This window comes from Lactuca saligna, chromosome 3 (assembly GCF_052625555.1).
Source record: "Lactuca saligna cultivar CGN05327 chromosome 3, ASM5262555v1, whole genome shotgun sequence".
Taxonomy (NCBI): Eukaryota; Viridiplantae; Streptophyta; class Magnoliopsida; order Asterales; family Asteraceae; genus Lactuca; species Lactuca saligna.
Window position 1 is genome coordinate 64,396,720 of NC_136419.1, and position 15,020 is coordinate 64,411,739.

Below are 15,020 nucleotides of genomic sequence, written 5' to 3' on the forward strand. Positions count from 1 at the left end.
ATATATATATATATATATATATATATATATATATATATATATATATATATATATATATATATATATATATATATATATATATATATATATATATATATATATATATATATATATATATATATATATATATATATATATATATATATATTTTGCGAAAAGCTTTTAAATCTAATATATTTCTAAACTACCTCTTAATCCACTTTTGTCCTTGAAATGACTTAACCATTTACCTCAAGGAGGGATGACAACACTTTATACGACTAAACTTTTATAACATTCGTTTCAAATTTATACCACATTTCACTCTAAATTTTATATGCATTCAAAGGTTTTGAGAGATGGATTATTCATATTCATCGGAAGACGATATTTTTTTCACGACATTCGTTCAAGTTCTAGCAAACATTGTCCACCATCAAGAGAAAAGTGCGGTTCCATGAACGAAAATGGCAACAAAATATAGAATTCGTGAGGTTGTGCATGAACGTTGGGTTCACGATTACCTTACCGAAGATTGGTTATATGATGCTAAAGACTTCAAATGGTTGTTTGAGTAGAAGAGTGTTCCTATGGATAGCTAACGACTTGCAACGCGAAAATGATTTTTTTTTTCTATTGCCAGGCGAAAGGTGTTATTCAACTGAGTTTCGCTAGTAGATGGCCAGTAAACTTCTTGAACCATCTTAGAAACAACACCATTATGAAAAATCGTCTTTTTTTTTTTTTTTTGGGGGGGGGGGTTAACACAAGAAATATCAACATAGTTCCATTTCTCTATGTATTTTAGCATCCTACTTCATTTATTTTTATTATAGTATTCTACCTTTTTCTTACTATTAAGGTGTTGTATTTTGAAAAATATAACTAATTATAGTATTGAAATTTGCTTTGTATTTTGATGATATTGATATATATGGATAGAAGTTTTGAAGTATAATATTGTAATAAGAAGACATGAAAATAGAATGTGATGATACAAGAACCATTGAAGATAGTTGCTATATTTTGTATTAACTATTTTTTCTAGCTACTTGAATTGAAACTAACATCTACTTTTATAATAAACAAATAAAAAAAAACACATTGCTATTTTTTTTCATTTTATTCTTTCTATGGTTACTTGAGCCATAATCTCATGCTATAATAAATAAATCAATGCAAGAACTTTATTATATCTTGCAATTAACTCATTTTTGTGGTTACTTGAAACGATGATCTCGTGTTATAATAAACAAATTAATGAAGTACATTGCTATTTATTGTGCTTTCTTGAAACCATGATCTTTGCTATAATAAACAAAACAATGAGATTTAGTTGCTATTTGTTAAATTTGTCTCTTATATTGTTGAAATATATGGACATCACTAATGTTATATCAACAAAGACTCGATGAAATTTAAGCAAATGATCATAATAACTTCATGAAAAGGGCACTCCTATGCAAACCGAAGAAAATCATTGCTTTGCGTGTTGCTTATGAAAAATCTATTGTGCCACCAGCATCAATAAAGTTAAGTTCAAATTAACATCATCTAATCGGAGGGTAAATTTGTAATTTACTCTATATACAATGTTAGAAAATGAGGATGATCGACATCTTTAATCACAAAATGTTGTTGGATGCATGACATTTTATTAGATAAGTTATAAAATAGCAATATTCATTCAGGCAAAAATGAATAAATTCTTTTGCCTTCAATTTTCATCTAGATAATTGTAAGTTTATAAATGTTACACAACTATGATTTTCATAATGTTGCAAAACACTATTTAGCACACATAAATGTTATAGTTTCTTAGACCATTTGTATATGTGCAATGTCACTAAACTTTCAATTGTTTCACATCAACTTTAGCTATAATATTCACACCAGTACAATAACAATACTCTTTCATTTCATAATATATCGCATTGCCACATCAACAACTATTTAATAATTTAAGAAAATCTTAGTAGTAGTTTATAATTTATATAATACTATATAGGGCTTTTGACATAAAAGTCCTTAAGTTTTCAAAACTTTGTCAATTTTGTCCATATGACATTTTAGGTTCATTTATGCCAAATATTTTCAATTTTTTTTCACAATGGCCAGTTAGCTGGCTAGACTCTCCCACCACGCAACCAAGAGACTGACGTGGGAACTGGTTCCTTATTTAGTCTAAAAAAGAGAGAAAATGCTCTAGAGAAGATTCGTCAAGCCACCTAGTTTCAGATGCATCGCATACACCACCAAACTACATCCATGCTCATTTACTTAGGTGCTGTTTGTTTTTTGGAAAAAACCTTTTCAAACCTCTTACTGCTGCGTGGCGCAGCACACGCGCAACACTTTTCATCTCGCAACTGTTTGTTTTTTAGAAGTCTTCTGAGTCAAAAACCTCTGCGCAGGCTCTGTTTGGCGCAGCACTTGTACTGTCTCTTCTAACTTCTTCCAACTTCTTCTTCTTCTTTTTTTATTGCTGAAATTTTGATTATATATTATTAAAATTTTATTTCACATTTTTTTTCCGTTTTTTTTTTTCGTTTATTCTTATTGAATTTATTTTTCATTTTTTTTATATTCAATAATGATAATTTCTTGATGAAATATCATTATTTTTTACTAAAATATCTTTATTTTTTGTTGAAATATCATTCTTTTTTACTAAAATATCATTAATTTTTACCGAAATGTTATACATTATTAAATTTTACGTATTAAAAAGCTATTTTCGGTTTATAAAATTAGTTTATTTTAATTTTTTAATATCTGCACCAGTATGCAGATGTTAAAAAAACAAACACGCTTCTTATTATAGTCTGCAGCCGTTTGGTCCACCTCTTCTACTGCAGAGGGTTGCAGAGGTGGTGCGCAGACTTCATGAATTTTTGCTTCAGAAAATCAAACAGCACCTTAATGTTGAATAATAGTAGATAATCTCTTACATACAAAAACGTTTTTACACTTATATATAACACTTTTATGCGTATAAAAACATTTTTATACATATAAAAAAACCTTTTTGCATGTTTAAATCACGGTTTTATATGTATCTAAATGTATAAATGTATTTTTATAGGTTTAAATATAAAAAAATATTCCATTTATAAAATTTGTATAAAAACATTATTTATATGTATAAAAATGTTATTTATATGTACATAAACGTTTTTATACCATATATATATATATATATATATATATATATATATATATATATATATATATATATATACACACACACACGCACGCACATTATGTATAAAGACGTTTAAAAGATGAATTTTTATATACATTATGTATATAAACGTTTTTAAATATTAATAAATATATTTTTATATATTTAAATACGTAAAAACAGTTTTTTTTAATGCATATAACAACAACAACAACAACAACAACAACAACAACAATAATAATAATAATAATAATAATAATAATAATAATAATATTACTATTTTAAAAATAAACTGTTTTTGAAATTTTACATTATATACATACTTTATGACTTATTAAATAATGGGATATCTCCAGAAAAATCCCGATATTTTGGGCAAATTTTTAATAAAGTCCTAAATTTTATTTTTTGAATAAAAAAGTCCTGATTTTTTCACCTTTTGAATAGAAAAGCCCAAGAAACCGACTAATTTATTCACTTTAGTCCTTTTTGACCTGTTCAGCAGGTCATGGGATCAAATTGTTAATTTTTCGAAAATACAGGGATATTTTTGCAGATTTCGTCAAAATTTTTATATAATGTTTAAACATATTTTTTACATATCTATATCTATTTTAATGTATTTTTGTATTTTTTATATTTTTATTAGTATATATTTACGTATTTTTATGTATTTTAAATGTATAAACATATTTTTTTTTACTTATTTATATGTATTTTTAACCATTTTACATATTTTTTTATGTATTTTTATGTGTTATTTTTTATATATTATGTATTTATATGTATTTTTATACATTTTTACGTATTTATGTATTTTTAAAGCTTTTTATATAGATGTTTATGTATTTTAAGTGTATAAACGTATTTGTTACGTATTTATATTTATTTGTAAGTATTTTACATATCTTTTATGTATTATGTATTTATATATTTTTTTAAAGTTTTTTATATAGATGTTTTTATATATTTATGTATTTTAAATGTATAAACGTATTGTTTTACGTATTTATATGTATTTTTTAAGTACTTTACATATTTTTTTTGTGTATTTTCTTGTGTTTTTTTTTATGTATTATGTATGTATATATATATTTTTGTGTATTTATGTATTTTTTTAGTTTTCTTATATAGATGTTTGTGTATTTTTATATACATTAAATGTTAAAGTGTATTAATTTTATGTAAAAATATAAAAACGCATAAAAATAATACAATTAAACATTTAATATACATAAAAATACATAAACATCTATATAAGAAAACTAAAAGAATACATAAATATGCAAAAATACATATAAATACACAATACAAAAAAAACACAAAAAATATGTAAAATAGTTAAAAAAAAAAATACATATAAATACTTAAAACAATACGTCTATACATTAAAAATACATAAATATACAAAAACATCTATATAAAACACTTAAAGGAATACATAAATACGTAATACATAAAAAATATGTAAAATATTTAAAAATAGATGTAAATACGTAAAAAATACGTTGATACATTTAAAATACATAAAAATCTATATAAAAAGCTTAAAAATAAATAAATACATAAAAATACATAATAAATAAAAAATTACACATAAAAATACATAAAAAAAATGTAAAATTGTCTAATATACATATAAATAAGTAAAAAATATGCTTATATATTTAAAAAACATAAAAATACGTAAATGTATACAAATAAAAACATAAAAAATATACAAATACGTAAAAATTGATATAGATATTTAAAAAAATATGTTTATGCATCATATAAAAATTTTGACGAAATCTGCAAAAAAAGTCCCGTTATTTTCGAAAAATTAACAATATGGTCCCATAACCTGCTGAACAGGTTAAAAAGGGCTAAAGTGAATAAATTAGCCGGTTTCTTGGGCTTTTCTATTCAAAAAATGAAAAAATCAGGACTTTTTTATTCAAAAAATAAAATTTAGGACTTTATTAAAAATTTGTCCAAAATATCAGAACTTTTCTGGAGATATCCCTTAAATAATCTAAGTAGCTCAGTAGAATGCGCGTGTTTCGTTTTCCTTGGTGGCCAAGGTTCGATTCTTGATTCCTACATTTCCTTTTCTATAAAGCAATGTTTTCAGTTAAATAAAGAGGTTTGCCACGTCATATCCTAGTCTGCAAGAAGAGCTAGTCAGTGTGATATAAGCTCTGAGGCGACCGGATGTGACCGAGTAAACCCGCTAAATGGCAAAAATAACAAAATTTGTATAAATGTTAGGCTAAATGAACAAAAAATCCTTATTTGGACAAAATTGAAAAAAAATATATGAAATTTAAGGACTTTTATGTCAAAAAGCCTAAAATATATGATATAATAAAGGATATATATATATATATATATATATATATATATATATATATATATATATATATATATATATATATATATATATATATAGGGTTAAGTTATTTTGTTTCTAGTAACTATTGTGTGCCATAATGCATAGATCTGGACCATCGGATGGAATATAATCAAAGGTAATGATCTGATGGTCTATGATTGTAGAATAGGATAACATATACCATATAATCACACAAATTTCAGTATAAGGGCATTTTAGTTAATTAGCCTATATTAAAAAAGAAAATTTTCGGATTTTTAGGGATAATTAATTCCTTTTACTTTTAAAAATCTGAATATTTTAATTAATTCAAAATTAGAAATTCGATTTTATTCTATCAGAATGGTAGAATGTTAACCATAAACTAGTAAATATATCCGTCGATTATATTCTGTCAGAATGATAGAATGTCAACCATAAACTAGTAAATACATTCTAAAAAGAATACACAAAATTAATTCTTGAACTAATAATATCCAAATAATTACATTGTATGATTATGATTAATTGAATAATAACAATATTCTGAAAGAAAAAAAGAAAAAAAAAACATCACAATCTAACAAAAACACTAATTTATTCTAATAGAATATTATTTTTTAGCAACACTTTATACATTGTAGCATAACAAATTCTGGTATAATACACCCTCGTTCTCTATGTTTTCTTCCTTCTCCACATCAATGTTAGCCTCTTCAAAACCTAAATCCACAAAGGAAACATAATCAAGTTTCAAAAATTAAAAAATTCAATGCAATCTAAGAGAATAAAAACTATAAATTATAACAGAATACACATGTTGTTGACAATTATTCTCAAACATTCTAACAGATACATCTATATAAACTATAATTTCTTGTTGTTGACAATTATTCTCAAACATTCTAAGAGAATACATCTATATAACTATAATTTCTACAAATAGAATATAACTATAACTATATTGTTCCAGTTATCATATAAACATCTTAAAAATAACATCTAGGTTCAATAGAAAATTGAAGAACAAACACATACACAATTGGCCTTTGTAATCAGTTTTCATTTCACATTCAAAGGTAAACTACACATTCAAAGGTATTTCATTCAAAATCAGTTCTCATTTCAAATTCAACTTCAAATAAAAAAATCGACAACAAGGAAAATTCATATCATGAACCAGAAAACAGATACCAAAAAATCAACAGCTCCTTTGTCAAAAAAAGAGAAACATGAAATACAAATCTTAACATATTATATTTTAATCTCTACATTTTATATATGGAATCAATTCAGTATACAATTTTTTGAGTTCCAATTCAATTCAGTATAAATATCGATTGAAAATTCAGAGAACCAAAAAATTAATCCAACAGATACAGAAAACACGGAACAAATGAAGATCGACAGAAGCACAAATCGACAGCAAGGAAAAAAACACGAATAAAAGCGTCTAGAACAAACACGAACCTGTGCAGTCGAAGGAAAAATCGACAACTCCGGTGTTGCGGTGGGCTGCGACGATCTCCGGCCGGTGGCGAGGAGATGGTTAACGGCGGTGAGCAGGGGAGGATCGCTTGAGGAGTCAACGACAGGAGCAGACGATCGTCATTGGAGGAGGCGTATGTGATATGCTGTATAAGGCTATTAGGTCAAATATATTTACTTTATTTCCATAATTGTAGGATTCCAATTAAATGATTTTCTTAATTAAAAGTACAAAAGGTCCAAAATACCCTTTATTGATTTATTTAGTTATTTATTATTTCTTGAATTCTCATTGGTGCATTTAAGTATATAATATTTGTTGAAAACATTTGAACCTAACACACTCTCTCTCTCTCTCTCTCTATATATATATATATATATATATATATATATATATATATATATATATATATATATATATATATGCTGGCATACCAAGTGGATCTTCTTTAGAACTTGAAGGAAAATTTGCAGCCATGGTCAACACTTCAGATCTGACTTCTGAACTATTTTTCTTTTCCAAAACCAAATTTTTATTTGTTCATCATTTTTATTAACAATTTTTGGTGAAAGTCCTTTAAAATTCACCTCATTGTCCAAATAGCCCTCATAAACCTGTCCCATTGATTCCATTTCCTCATTGTTAATAATTGTCGTGTTATCTTTTTCACCTTCTTCATAATCAGAAACAATGTTATTGTTTCCCATATCAAAAATAGGTTGCTTTAATGGTGAATCATTAGTAGCTTCATTTGTTTCAATTGTTGCAAGGCTTTGAATTGTTGCAAAAGCAACATCTACATGCCCTTTCAATTTCATTTGCAAGATGAGTTTGCAAAACGTTGTGAATGGTCTTCAAACGAAAGATAAATATAATATTTCAAAATTAAAATGAATGGTATTTTAATATTTAATAATGATATATAAAATTCTTTTTAAAATTGACAAGAATTCATTGGAACTAAATCCGGGCCTAACACTCAAATAACCCGAATTACTTCATCAAAAATTCAAAATACTAATAAAAACAAATCATCTACCATCTGAAATCGTAATAATAAGATAATTACACTCAAATTTTATTTTAGAAATTTGATTATTATCAAATATTCGTAAATAGGAAAAAAAAAAAAAAAAAAAAAAAAAAATCGAGTGTAGGGTAATACAGTGGTGAACGTGGCGAATCCGTAGCAACGAATAAATACGACGGAGAGAGCTCAACCAGGACGGCGTTTGGTGGCGAGGTAATCTTCCATCGCCTGGATTTGTTCTTTCGATGGTGGCGTTTCATTGCTCTTGATCGATCTGTGGATATCATAACTTGTTGATCCAAACACCAGCATCCTATATGCATAACATAACTACTGTTATTAATCGATGAATCCAATCGATTCATTGAAATTTACAGATGCAATATCAGAGAAATCAAACGAAGAGAGTGTTTATATGTAGTTATGTACCCAGCGACCAAAAGTATAATCTGTCTAGGATGTATCTGCTTCCCAAAAATCTTCATTTATGCTCTTCCTTTTCCTTTTTGTTTTTCACTAATTCTCTGTATTAGAAATCTTAGCTGAAAGATCCAATCAATATGAAGCCGAATTCAGGAAGACATCCAGTATCCAATATCTTCATTAAACCCGATCCGTATCTTATTCGGGTTCACGGGTCATAGAGTATTGGGTTAGAAAACCTGACCCGGACACGACATGTTTAATTAAATGCATGATATGGTTCAACACTAACATGTATCTGTCAAACAAGAACAAGATCCACTAACACATTTCATTATACAGGTTCACATGTCATAATCGTGTTCACATATTATATTTGAGTTCACATGTTATAAACAAGTTTGTTGATCATAATTGGATTCGCGGGTCACCGTTGTGTAAGAACATGCATTCATCATCTTCATTTATTTTTAACATATTTCATATTATTTATAAAGTTATTTGTCTTTATTTTTAATCAATAAAGATTATATTCATAAGAAAACTTGTTGGTAGAAAATACTAATATTGAATAGTAGTCCAATACAATTACTATTAAAATTGAAATAATACTTTTAGTCTCTTACCAAAATAAATAAGTTGGTGGGTTAATCCGTGAAGTTACCTACCTACCTGAACATGAAATATACAACCGTTGCATCATCATATAAATCGACACTTCATTCTCACTCCAATTCATGCATTCGATAACCATACAACTCCGCGTCACCAATTCATAACTCTTATATCACTATCATTGGAGATGCTTTTAGGAGAATAATGAAATTTCAATCTTATTACACTTGGATCAATTACAACCACAAAACATTAAAACACAATAAAATGGTGATTTTTTACATCAAAATATAGTTTTCATTCAAACCACACACTAAAAGTTTACACTAAAAATGTATTTTAATAATATTATAACAAAATAACATTTCTCTTTATTATTATATATTTTTATTCAACTTATTTGAAGACAATTATTGAATAAATTAATAAAAATAAATAGAAAATAATTTGGTGTCGGATGAGATGCATCCAACATCAAATCAGTTTCTATTAATAAAAATAAATAGAAAGTGATTTAGTGTTGGATGAGATGCATCGCTAAATATGGCGGCCAAAATTTATCCTACAAAAATAGTGGTCATTACGTTGGTCGATTGGAACAAATTTTGATGTTATTCTGTTATTTTATTGGTCGGTTGGAGTTGATATTATTACAGTGTAAAAATCATTTTTTACTTCGATTATTAGATTTTTTTGCTCTCTCTCTCTCATATGTCATTGTACTCTATCAAGCTTTTTTCTCTTATTAGCATAAAACCCATGCATCTTGATTCTTTAGAAAAAAAAAAAACATATACTTAAACTTCATATGTTTGCTTAATTTGGTTAGTGATTATAATGTTTCAAACTATCTCTCCCTCTCCATCTGTATCTCCACTCTCTCGAATAACATGTATGAAACACCAAAATGGCATATGCATGTACTAAAATAAGGAAAACAAAAACAAAAACATTTTCTTACACTTAAAAAATGTATATAGAAATACATACTTAAACTACAAACATATACCCATACATCCTCAAACTTTTCAAGGAGTAACATCAAGAACCACCACCACCTTCAACAAGACATATAGGTTATGCACATCTTTACCCATTAAGTCACTTATGTAGAGTTGTGTTAAGTACCTTTTGGTGCAGTAAAAAGACACCAACTTGTTGGCTCATTCCTCCTTTTTGTTCAATCAATGCACTTATCTTTTCCTACTCACTCAAAACTTCTCTCATTCGTTGTTTATCCCTCTGCAAATCTTGCTTTATTTCAAGAACAAGTTGGCACTTCTCAAACAACGATGAAGACACCATTTTCTTGCATGATGAGTTTTTTTATCTGATACTTCTATGGAGGTTTGTGTTTGTGAATACGCTTACTAATCTTGGTTGTTTATAAAGAAATGGAAGATCAATGTCTCATTATTGCTTAAGATATGACCGATGATCTTCGGAGTTGCATATTAAAAGTATATATAAAAGTATAATTGAAGTTATCGTATATAACGTGGGAAATCCAACATATTCTAAATATTCTAAATACACTCATATACACTATCGATTAAAAATATATCATAAAACATCACAAAAAAAATCCGTATATATATCATATGGCAAACACTAATAACATGTATCATTGATGATCAATTGTAGTTATATGATTTTCTTCAAGTTCAACAGTGGATTCTTTTACAGCTGTACACGTGTCCGAAGGTATATTAATACCTGCAAACCCTAACATGACAGCAGCAGCCCCAATATAATCCATGAAACCGGGTGCATTTCCTATCACAGTATCCACAATAGCTGCTAATGGCACTTGAATAGTCAACCCTGCTGTTGCTACTGTTGTTGTAGTCAGTAAAACAGCTTTTGCCCATAAATAATCACTCAACACATTGTCCAATAAACCTAAAAAAAAAAAAAAAAAAATAGCAACTTAGATTAGGGCCCACAAGTTCTGTTTAGTGTATGGTGATTTAGGACTCTAAAAGAACAAAACATGTTATACTGTGTTTGTTTTGTACCAGACAGTTGTAATTTTTTGTCCGACTCAAAGGATTAAACAGAGTGTACTGCGTTTGGTGTGTACTGGATTAGGATAGATATAAATGGTTTCCTGAAGTAGATTGTAATGTATTTGATGTGCAATGGATTGAAATTGATGTCAATGCAATAAAATTTTCAAATTATTGTACTGTTTTTGGTGTGTATTGGATTGAAACTGATGGCTGTGTGACAAACTTTTCAATTTTTTGTTGCATCCAGAACAGACAAAACAGGTTGTACTGCATTTGGTGTGTATTGAATTGGAAGTTGGGACTGAGACTGAGACTGATGTCAGTAGGACAAAAATTGCAGTATTTTGTCTAACCAAAAAAGGTGGGACATGGACTCGCTCTCGATAACTCATTTGTGAAAAGACGTGAATGCCCTTTTTGCTCTCATCTTTGAGACTAGCCTTCCAAAGCTTGTCTAGTCTCATATAATAAACATAACCTAAGGTGAATTTTGGGAAAATGAATAAAAAAACACACACACACAACACTACAATGGCAAAATATTACCTTTTCCAACAATTAGACCAAATTGCTTGGAGCTAATTGTATCAAAAGGCTCAAGACTAGCCAAATGAAGTATAAGGGCAACAGGGGAAAAGATCAAGAGATTAAACAGCCCTAAAAACCCTAGAAATTGTGCCATGCTGACTTTCCCACTCCCAGTTTTTGCATCATCATCTTCATCGGGTAAGTTTTTCCGGATAAGGGTAATGTAAACAGCATAAAAAGCCGATGAAACAAGGGCAAAAATGTCTCCAAGAGTAGGGTTTGAAGCTACTGTAGTTGCTCCACTTTCTGAATCTCCCAAACTTACAATTATAGTCCCTCCCATACAAAGAAGAACACTCAAAAGTTTTATCCATGTGAACTTTTCTCCCAAGAATACAAGAGAAACCAAAAAGGTGAAGAGACTCGATGCACTGCTTAAGATTGTATTCGACTGTATAAATGGAAAGTTTTGTTAGATTATTGTACATGATAAAAAATAAAATAAAAAATAAAAGTTATAATCATATGATATAAACTTACAGTGACAGTTGTATACTTCAAAGATAGATTAAACGAAAGCTGTGCAAGAAACCAAAAAGGGCAAATTAAAAGGCTGACTTTTGCAATTCTTATTCGAGTCCATCGCCCTTTTGAGTCCAATAATTCTTCTCCGATTGGAAACACAACATTAGTTTCCATGCTGACATCATCATCATTATCATCATTAAGAGCTTCCCCTGTAACATCTTTTTCTACAAGAAGGTTGATGGCTTCTGATTCTTTTATTCCTTGTGAGGTGTTATTATTATTATTATTGTTATTATCATCTTTACTTCTCCAGAAAAGGAAATTTGCATTTGTATACTTATCTTCCAAATAACGCCCGATTTCTACTAATGGGATGTATATTACAAACAGTGAATTGCATATGTATGTGACAAAAAATGGAGATACACCACCATCAACAACTGATTGAACTACAAAACTAGCAGCTATCCAAATGGTTGCAACAGCAAGAATGTATATCAACCCTAAAACCCATCTCCATGTTTTACTTTTCATTCCTTCAATGTTCAAACGCTATCTATGCACAAACGCACCTATCTGCAAGAATTAGAGAATAATTCCTTTAACAATATGTTTCATTTCGAAACAGTTTCTCTACATTCTTAATAGTTTATAAAGATTTAAGCTTTTGGTAGTGGAGACTGAAATGCATTTACGGATCCCTTGTCGATGAGACAAAACCCTAATCTTCAGATTTTGATTACGATAATTACTTCAGTGTGAGTTTACTTAAAGAATTCAGCCTACATTTGAGCTATATTGACTTTTCCACCATACATTTTGGAGAAGTATTTTATATTTTACATAAACAAACGTAAAGGACACGGAGATGAAAAGAAATTGAAGAGGAAAGCAGATTTGACCTTGATGTTTGAACAATCTTCGGTTTAACAAGAGGCTTTTGATTGAGGATCTGTTTGGAGTTTAGGTCCAGAAGTGACGAGTTTCTCTAGCTTGATCACTTTGAGGAGGCTCTGTTCGTCGTCCACTGAACCCTAGAATTTCAAAACTTTTTAGGAGACGATTACTGTTATTATAAACTGCAAGTTTATCATAAAAGATTCTTAGAAGTTGTTAATTTTTAAGAAGAATGGTAGTCGCATTGAGCATCGAAGATTACCTTAAGACGAATGACTCCAGAATCCGAGGGGATAATTGGGGAGGGGTTTTTTGCGTATCAGCATCCGACAACACGGAGGGCTGCTCAACCTGAGGCTCAAGCAAACCCAAAAAAATAAGTGGATTTGTTATTTCTATCCTAATAAAAGAATTCTACAAGAAGACATCCTTTTATTCTACTTTACATAAAAGTTAAATTACACATTTACCTTTTACCCTTCAAAATTTTCAATCGGTAACACTTTAAAACTTTACATGTTTTGAAGCCTAGAAATCAACCATCTACTCTTACTAAAACCCTAATCCGTTTCCCACCATCATCGGTTTCCATTTCTCTCTTTCTCCCAACTTTAATACATTCACCACTATGATTTCTGCCATCGCCTTTCTTTCACCATCATCTAAAACAATGGTCCTTTGTTCTTTCTAAGAACCTTAGAAGCCACTCGGTCATTTGCTTCTCTTCTCATTGTTTGATACTTCTGATTGGCTTCACTCAACATCGTTGCTTTTCTCTTGTCATTTTTGCTTCACATAGATTTGGTACTTTTGATATCCTGAAGCCACTCGGTCATTTATTCTTTGTTCTTTCTAAAACAATGGTCCTTTGTTCTTTCTAAGAACCTTAGAAGCCACTCGGTCATCTGCTTCTCTTCTCATTGTTTGATACTTCTGATTGGCTTCACTCAACATCGTTGCTTTTCTCTTGTCATTTTTGCTTCACATAGATTTGGTACTTTTGATATCCTGAAGCCACTCGATCATTTGTTCTTTGTTCTTTCTAAAACAATGGTCCTTTGTTCTTTCTAAGAACCTTAGAAGCCACTCGGTCATTTGCTTCTCTTCTCATTGTTTGATACTTCTGATTGGCTTCACTCAACATCGTTGCTTTTCTCTTGTCATTTTTGCTTCACATAGATTTGGTACTTTTGATATCCTGATGCTTTTCTTGAAAAAAAAAATTGAACGTTTTTTTTTTTTTTTTTTTTATATTTTTTTAAATTTTAAATAAACGGTTTCAGATTAATGAAAAACGATTTCAAAGCATCCTTATCTTCACAATAGCCTTACATAATGTATTTTTTACACGATTTCAATGAAAGTTTTTGATTAGTTTAAGTATTTTGATTAGTTGTAAGTGTTTCTTAACGCAATTATTTTTGAAATTTTGATCATTATCAAGTAAAAACTATGGAACAAGCATTGAAGCAAAGCACAATAGCAATTTTTCACTTCTTAGAGACCGAATCAGGTGATATATTTATTACATTTGCTTCCAATATGCTTATTATACACACGATCATGAAGTTTTTATCTTTCATTGTTGTGTAGCAAGCTAAGAATGTAAGAAAACATGTTGATATAAAAGTGGAAGAATATTGGGGTGAAAAAGGTGTTGATTTTTAGAATGCTAATAATTGGAAGAAGCATCAAGATGAAAACATTGCGGTTTAAAAAAATCTACTTTTAATTGAGAAAATTAAAGCCCACATCTCTTTTTCTTCATCGGTGCTCTTAAAATCCAACTCGATTTTCCATTCAAATTACATGTCCGGTTATGTGCATTTTGCACACAAGTTTCGATTATGATTATAATGAGGAGTTTGACTATCTTACATCAGTTGCATGGGTGTTCTTGTAAACCAGAACCTTTTCTTTGTTTTCGTTATTATCTATAGTTTTCTAGAGTTTTATAGACAACTTAAAATGAAAATTGGCGC

The 15,020-nt window shown here is 28.8% G+C and overlaps 1 protein-coding gene and 1 long non-coding RNA gene across 6 annotated transcripts; both read right to left on the minus strand.

Moving 5' to 3' along the window:
• Positions 1 to 7,959: 7,959 nt before the first annotated feature.
• Positions 7,960 to 9,149, minus strand: LOC145036727 (uncharacterized). Of its 2 annotated transcripts, XR_013678534.1 has the most exons (3): positions 9,131 to 9,149; positions 8,465 to 8,577; positions 7,960 to 8,348 (listed from the first exon to the last, which is right to left on the minus strand). It is a non-coding gene; the product is annotated as an uncharacterized LOC145036727 (long non-coding RNA). The 2 variants fall into 2 exon arrangements; XR_013678533.1 differs by lacking the exon at positions 9,131 to 9,149 and having other exon boundaries at positions 8,465 to 9,091.
• Positions 9,150 to 10,536: 1,387 nt separating this feature from the next.
• Positions 10,537 to 13,434, minus strand: LOC145036726 (EamA-like transporter family). 4 transcript variants are annotated; one of them, XM_078985194.1, is made up of 5 exons: positions 13,301 to 13,434; positions 13,044 to 13,175; positions 12,154 to 12,717; positions 11,632 to 12,064; positions 10,537 to 10,975 (listed from the first exon to the last, which is right to left on the minus strand). In XM_078985194.1, the coding sequence occupies exons 3-5, from the start codon at positions 12,673 to 12,675 to the stop codon at positions 10,698 to 10,700; spliced, it is 1,233 nt and encodes a 410-aa protein (XP_078841320.1). In that variant the 5' UTR covers positions 12,676 to 12,717; positions 13,044 to 13,175; positions 13,301 to 13,434; the 3' UTR covers positions 10,537 to 10,697. The 4 variants fall into 4 exon arrangements, with proteins under 4 accessions (XP_078841320.1, XP_078841322.1, XP_078841321.1 ...); XM_078985196.1 differs by having other exon boundaries at positions 13,044 to 13,168; positions 13,301 to 13,428; XM_078985195.1 differs by having other exon boundaries at positions 13,044 to 13,189; positions 13,301 to 13,428.
• Between the last annotated feature and the right edge of the window lie 1,586 nt (positions 13,435 to 15,020).

What these genes read in the sequence shown, in the direction of transcription:
- LOC145036726 (XM_078985194.1), bottom strand. Translation starts at nt 12,675, where the DNA reads ATGAAAAGTAAAACATGGAGATGGGTTTTAGGGTTGATATACATTCTT. An exon ending in TGAAGTATACAACTGTCACT is followed by an intron (nt 12,065 to 12,153) that starts GTAAGTTTATAT and finishes CCATTTATACAG; the next exon opens with TCGAATACAATCTTAAGCAG. An exon ending in TGGTCTAATTGTTGGAAAAG is followed by an intron (nt 10,976 to 11,631) that starts GTAATATTTTGC and finishes TTTTTTTTTTAG; the next exon opens with GTTTATTGGACAATGTGTTG.